The 7,231-nt window shown below is 35.6% G+C and overlaps 1 protein-coding gene across 1 annotated transcript; it reads left to right on the forward strand.

Moving 5' to 3' along the window:
* The first annotated feature begins 1,256 nt into the window (after nucleotides 1-1,256).
* SUV39H1 (suppressor of variegation 3-9 homolog 1) lies at nucleotides 1,257-7,231 on the forward strand. Its single transcript, XM_015829394.1, has 6 exons — nucleotides 1,257-1,277; nucleotides 1,967-2,191; nucleotides 2,513-3,178; nucleotides 4,221-4,367; nucleotides 4,455-4,584; nucleotides 5,345-7,231. Exons 1-6 carry the CDS (start codon nucleotides 1,257-1,259, stop codon nucleotides 5,479-5,481), a joined length of 1,326 nt encoding a protein of 441 aa, XP_015684880.1. The 3' UTR covers nucleotides 5,482-7,231.

The raw sequence follows: 7,231 nt of genomic DNA on the forward strand, positions 1-7,231 counted from the left end.
AAAATGTTTTTTCTTTAGGATGTTTCTGATAACTGCTCAAGTCTTGGAGAATGAATAGCACAAACATATTTAAAATAAATGTAAATGTAACATACAGTGTATGCGTTTGTGTGTATATACATAAACATTCTCTCTCTACACACACACACACCATGCTAAAGTGTTTGCTGTGTTAAATGTGAATTGAATTCTATTGATGAGGCATCTCTTAATACAGTGGTGGCGAACCTATGGCACGGGTGCCAGAGGCGGCACTCAGAGCCCTCTCTGTGGGCACGTGCGCCATTGCCTGAGTCCTAGGCTTTCAGCTGGGTTTTATAAAACCTTTTCGCTTTAGGCCTCCGCCGCCGTGTACAAAAAAAAAAGGTTCAATCAATCAGTCAATTTCAACTTCTCACAGAAAAAAAAAATCTTGCAAAGTTGGAATTGATTGATTGCACTTTTTAGTCCCACCCAGTCTGCCATTACCACTGTAACCACGCCCACCCAATGGGCAACACCCAGCCAATGGGCCACACCCACCCGGCACCCGACGATGCATAAGTAGGTTTTAGGTTGCAGTTTGGGCACTCGGTCTCTAAAAGGTTCTACATGTCTTAATACATGTAGATATGACCCTCATCTTGCTTACATTTTCACATATGTACATTCCTGCTGCTGGTACAAGATTGTTCTTTAAAATATAGTTGTAACTACCAAGCTTAGATATCTTGCATTTTATAGCTTGTAGATGACAATGTGCTACAGGTAATTATAATCAGATCTTACCTTTATCCATCTGAAGTTGGTGCTAGTCCTTCATCTAGTGATATTAGCTTTGTAAAAATAATTAGGATTCTGTAAGTGAACAAAGTATTTGAATAAAGCAGCTTGATGGTTTTCTAAATTTCTTAAATCTTGATAAATGTAGGACTTGGTTGTTTTAATTCTAGAATGCTGAATTTGAACTAAAGTGCTGGAAAGAAAAATTTATATAATTTTATTTGACAGTCTTTCTAGGATATTAGCCCATTTTGGAAATTACAGTGGGTTGTGAAAACAGTTATGTTATGTACAATACAAAGAATAATTATCTGAAAGAGGTTCCCTAAAAAGATACGCTTTTATTTTAGGTTCTCTCTTTATAAAATGAGAACTAATTCTTTTTCTAGGTTTTAAATATAATGTTAGGCTCTGTATAAAAATGACTTGAATATCTAAAGTTCAGTTATTATTCCCCAGGGGAATGTCTGGATTATAAAGAGATGATTCTGAGAATGACAGCTGTGAAAAAGTGTGTATAGCCAGTTTGGTCTAGTTAGTGGTTAAGGCATCAGACTAGAAACCAAGAGACTGAATTCTAGTCTCACTTTAGGAATGAAAGCTGATTGAGTGACTTTGGGCCAATCACTCTTTCTCAACCCAACTCGCTTCGCAGCTTTGTGAGGAAGGAGTATTGTGTATGTTCACCGCCTTGAGTTATTTATAAAAATAATGAAGGATATAAATAAATAAAAATAATACAACTTTTGCTGTTAGTTCAAATGTGAATAATCAAATGTAGCAATTTGCAAATGTAAACCTAGCAAGATTTACTTTCTTTAATAATACTTAAGATTTAGAAACTGAACAATACAAAATCTAGGTGTATTTAAATTCTTAGATTCAAATTATTTAATTCTTAGATTTGAATACAGCTCATAATTGCGTTTACGTCAAAATCTACTATCATTTGGGAAGTCATTTTATTGTTATCCTGAGCAGCTAATTTGCTGCATATCATCATTACATGAATGAATTTACCGATAAATCCAGATGTTTCTTATGGCCATTTCTATTTTAAAAACTGTAGTGTGGTGAATGATTCTTGTCATGTGGCTGTTTCGAAATATTTTTCGTTCTATTCTCTATCTCTCTGTAATATGTGTTAGACTAAATATAAAGAAGGAATCTTTCCTGTAATTATTTTGGTTAGTATGTTTTGCAGGGCTATTCAGATAACCTCTTAGTATTTTTTGAAAGTAAACTACATTTTAACAATGAATATCTACTCTTATCTTCCATAGATTGTACTGTTTGCTGCAAGTCAACTCGGTCCAATCTCCAGGATCTTTGTAGATTGGAGAAGCTGTGTTGCCCTTCCTTGGGCATTACCAAAAAAAACCTCAGTGATTTTGAAGTAGAATATCTATGTGATTATAAGAAAATCCAGGTGAGTTTCTTGGATTTTCCCATAACTTTAATCCATAACTTTTATATGATCTAGTCTTCTGCAGGTCTCTGTTGATAAGAGTATGTGTATTGACATTTTCATAATTTATACTTTCCTTCTTCCTGTTCTCCTTTTAACCAGTGTTCTTTTCCTTAAGAAATTGGGAGTGATAGGATGGGATGATGGAAATGCTATGTAGTATACCTGGATTGAATTTTTGTTTTTATTGATGAAATCCTAGGAAATGTCATTTTCTGGACTTTGTTCTGGGAAGAAAATTGTAATATTATAGACTTACAGTTTGCTCTGTTATTTTCTCAGGATGAGGAATTCTATCTGGTGAAGTGGCGGGGCTATCCTGATTCAGATAATACCTGGGAGCCCCGAAAGAATTTGCGATGTATCAGCATACTCAAGCAATTCCACAGAGACCTAGAACAGGCATTGATCCGGCGTGGTAGCAAGCTCAAAAAGAATATGTGCTTACTTGATCAAGGAATTTCCAATTATTTGGTTCAGAAGGCCAAACAGAGGCGAGCTTTGCAGCATTGGGAATATGAGCTCAATGCCAAACGCAACCACAAGGGACGAATTGTGGTAGAAAATGAGGTAGACTTGGATGGGCCTCCCCGGGACTTTGTCTACATCAATGAGTATAAAGTTGGGGAGGGTATCACTCTCAACCAGGTGGCTGTAGGCTGTGAATGTTCAGACTGTCTGTCAGAAGCAGCAGGAGGATGCTGTCCTGGTACCTCACACCATAAATTTGCCTATAATGAGTTGGGCCAAGTGAAGATCAAGGCTGGCATGCCCATCTATGAGTGCAATTCTCGCTGCAACTGTGGTATTGATTGCCCAAACCGTGTAGTACAGAGCGGCATTCGTTATGACCTTTGCATTTTCCGGACAGATAATGGACGTGGCTGGGGTGTACGTACATTGGAGAAGATCCGCAAGCACAGCTTTGTCATGGAATATGTTGGAGAGGTAAGACTAAGCCAGTATGATACATAAATTGTGTTATGATTCTGAATTCAGATGAAATCTGCTCCAAATCTTACCAAAGAAAAATAGGTAATAGTTGTATAATCACAATACTTTATTCAGATAAGATTGGATTCATACTGTGCTAAACCATGGATTAACGAGTTATAGTCTCATATAAGAATAATCTTTTAATTTCAATTTCAAATGCTTCTGGGGAAAGATGTTTGATCTTGTAATTTATATGGTTTAAATAACTAGAAAGAAAAGGAAAGTTAATATACAGATCTTGTGTTTAATACTTTATTACCCAGACGTTGGTTTGGTATATCTACCAGTAAAGTTTCTCACTAAAGTCTTAGTTCTCTTTCCCATTTTGTGTCATGTCATTGTTGTCCATCTGAAAACGATTACAACTGTTTAAATCAAGAGATCCTTTTTCTATTGTCAGGTCTATAACATTTAAGTTTCCTTTGTCCATTAGATTGCTAATTATGTGCATTTTGTATTTTTTATTAGCATAAACTGTTGTAAAATAGTACAAGGATCATGTCATTAAAAGGCACTTTTTTAAAAAATAGGTAAGCTATTACCAACAAATAAAGCTATACATACTTGAATATTAACTAATTATTTCAGATATGTTAGCAGTGGAAAGCACATGTGATCATGGAGAGCACTTCAGTGGTAGTTACATATTTTGGAGCCTCCTGCTGGATTTGTGGCATAGAGGAGGTTGAATGGATGAAACTAGCACAAGAGGCCTGTCTAACATGTTCATTACATTTGAACTGTAACAGTTTGATGATCAAAATAAAACATTTATATCCTATGGGAATTTGGGAGTATTTTCAAGTGTTGCATTAATCAAAGCGATAACTGAACACAGAACACATTTACAATGTGTTAGGATATATTCAGCACAGCAAAGCAACTGAAGGAAAAAAAATAGAAATCCAAAAATGCAGAGGAATAACATATGATAAGAATCATAAGCAAAAGTAGACTTTTTCTATGATCTTTATTTCTTCCACATCATTAACAGATTATCACATCAGAAGAAGCTGAACGACGGGGTCAGATTTATGACCGACAGGGTGCCACTTATCTGTTTGACCTGGACTACGTAGAAGATGTATACACAGTAGATGCTGCCTATTATGGCAACATTTCACATTTTGTTAATCACAGTGTAAGTGCAATAAATAATAATAAGGGAGCCTTGTACTGAATAATATTTGTTTCATTTTTCACTCAACCTTGCATTCTGTGTTTCCAGTGCAACCCCAATCTACAGGTATACAATGTTTTTATTGAAAATTTGGATGAACGACTGCCACGCATTGCTTTTTTTGCTACTCGATCTATCAGAACTGGTGAAGAACTCACATTTGACTATAATATGCAAGGTAAGAAAGGAGAAATGTGGGGAAACTTTAAGATAACTTGTGATTTGCTATAGTGGACTTGGGAGATAGGATTTAGGGATGAAGTTCTTATTTTTAACTATTCTAAATTCTGGTTGGACTTATTCTTTGCTCTAAAACAATGATTCTCAACCCATGGTCCATAGATCCCCGGAGGTCTGATATTGTCATAGGAGGTCTGTGAAGACTTGAAGAAATGTTATGATTTAAATCTTGAGTTAAATTTTGGGGGTCCGTGGTCATGGTCTGTGGCCTTAGAAAGTATTTAAAGGGGATCCATGATAAAGAAAAGACTGAGAACTATTGCTCTAAAATATTATTTCTATACTAGCTGTACCCGGCCACGCGTTGCTGTGGCTCAATCTGGTTAGCGTGTGTTGCTTTTACGTCCAACAGATGGCGCTGTTTTTCAAAAAAAGCATGTTTTTACCTGTCACAGGTGTGACATCTATATAATAGTAGGTATATACTACTGCGTATTCGAACGCAACGTTGTGTCAAAATTTCAAAGCAATTGGTGAAGAACTTTCGGAGATTTAAGATTTTGAACAAACGAACATTTACATTTTTATTTATATAGAAGATTATGTGCAAATTGATTCTGGTTTTGTCTCTTAAAATAATGTTAAGAGTTAAAGGAACATAACTATTTTTGAAGTTTAGTCAATGAGCAAATAAGCTTTGTTATCAAACGTAGAGACATCTTTTATGAAATTTGATGCTAGATAAATGTCTTCCACAGTGGATCCAGTAAATGCAGAAAGCACAAGGATGGACTCTAATTTTGGCCTTGTGGGAAGTCTGGCTGGCTCACCGAAGAAGCGGATGCGAATTGAGTGTAAATGTGGCACAGAGTCTTGTCGAAAATATCTTTTCTAGCTCTTTGCTAGTTTTTCTTGGAAGATGTCTTGTGAAGCCTGGATTGGAAGCCCAAGCTGGCTGTTGAAAGATTGCAGACAGAGGCTAAGAGTCAGGAACTTACCTGTTTGAAGAGTAAATGATAAAGCCTAGAACTGCAAGAGGGCAGTAATCCACATTTCTTGGGCTATACAGCACTGACTTGGCTGCTTCTGATTCTTATGGAAACATGGGTGTGCGACAGTCTCTTCAGCAGGTGGACAGGTTGCTTGACTTTTATCTTGCTGCTGAGATGCTTGCTGGAAAAACTACAGCATAGAACAGAACTCCTTTCATAAGTCTGTGCTTATCTTATCTGAACCCTCAACTACAACTTACTGTTTAAAGCCTTAAATGCGAAGACAAGGAACTGGTTAATTTTTCAGGTTTTTTTCTGAAGGACAAAAATATTAATTTTCTGTAAGAAGCACTTCCTAACCATCTTACTGGTAGGTGGGAAATCAAAGCCGTTTTCTTCTTCCTGTGCACAGATTTTGCATTACCTCAGTGTGCCAAATGACTGCTGTCCATTTTTACATAATTGCTACTTGAAGTCGCACTTAGAAACCATCATGGAGTTAAGCTCTATGCAACCTGAAAAAGCAACGTCATCTTTTTAATTAATGAATTTTGTTTTTAAAGAAAATGTTTATAATTTTTTAATGGGTTGGGGCAAAAATTAGCTTCTGGAGATAGTTGTATTTTTAAAGATGTTAAGAAGTTCTTGAAGTATGACTGCTGAACTGAATTAGTTGTCTGGATTCTTTATTCTGTGTTTTATAACTTACTGTTCCTTTAAAAAAAAACTTTTTTCACTGCAGTAATAATGTAAAGAAAATAGGGTTTAGAAACAGCTTTAGTCTAACAGAAATAGGAGAAACATATAACCAGAGTTGCCAAATCAAATCACTTGCTTTTGGACTTCAGTTTTTATAAATACAAAAAGTGATATTATAGAACAGGAACATTTATGTTTGGCACAAGAAAGTGAGGCTTTAATTTCTTTGGTTTTTATACATTCGAATAATATAATTGGAAGTGAATATTTAGGCCATTGAGTCCAAGCCCCTGCTCAGTCCCAAATCAAAATGAAAGCATCCCTGACAAATATCTATCCAATCTTTGCTTGCGTATATCCAGCGGTATGCTGTTTTTGTTTTGAAGCACGATGAGCGATAAAACTTTTGCTGCTTGACCCTGTTAGGAAGAAAATAGTGAACAAATAAAATGGGGTGCTTAAAACTGCTCAAGGTGTATTTTCCCCTATAGAAGGGAAAATAAGGATATTAGATCTCGGTGTTCTTTTGAACATTTGTATTCAATATAAAAAGTATACAAAGAAAAACATTTCAGGGATATTATGTACCTTTTTTCAAATGAGAGCCTGGACTTAGCCTTTTAAGTGGCTCACCAACTTCATTCAAAAAGAGTAGCAAAATGAGAGTACATTTTAATAGGTTTTTAAAAAAATATTAAATATTTGGGTATAATTTATTATCTGTATCGGAATACAGTCATTTTAGTAGGTACTGTAGTCACATTTTCCTTATTGGGGACCATACTTTTTACTTTAAAAAATTATACCTCTGGGGATGATAGTGATGCAGAATTTTCAGCAGAGAAATTAAGGCTGAATTTTTGCACTTTTGTGGGAACTGTTTCAAATAGATGCATTATGCCTACAAGAAGTTCAATATGTTTTACAGCTTTAATTCATTAAAAGGAGAAATGC

The sequence above is a fragment of the Protobothrops mucrosquamatus genome, unplaced genomic scaffold (assembly GCF_001527695.2).
Source record: "Protobothrops mucrosquamatus isolate PMUCROS unplaced genomic scaffold, P.Mucros_1.0 scaffold_234, whole genome shotgun sequence".
In the NCBI taxonomy this organism is placed as follows: Eukaryota; Metazoa; Chordata; class Lepidosauria; order Squamata; family Viperidae; genus Protobothrops; species Protobothrops mucrosquamatus.

Bases quoted from the DNA above. Each gene is read 5' to 3' on its own strand.
- SUV39H1 (XM_015829394.1), top strand. From the start codon at position 1,257: ATGACAGCTGTGAAAAAGTGT. The intron at 3,179-4,220 runs GTAAGACTAAGC...CATCATTAACAG, and splicing joins TCATGGAATATGTTGGAGAG to ATTATCACATCAGAAGAAGC. The intron at 4,585-5,344 runs GTAAGAAAGGAG...TGTCTTCCACAG, and splicing joins ATTTGACTATAATATGCAAG to TGGATCCAGTAAATGCAGAA.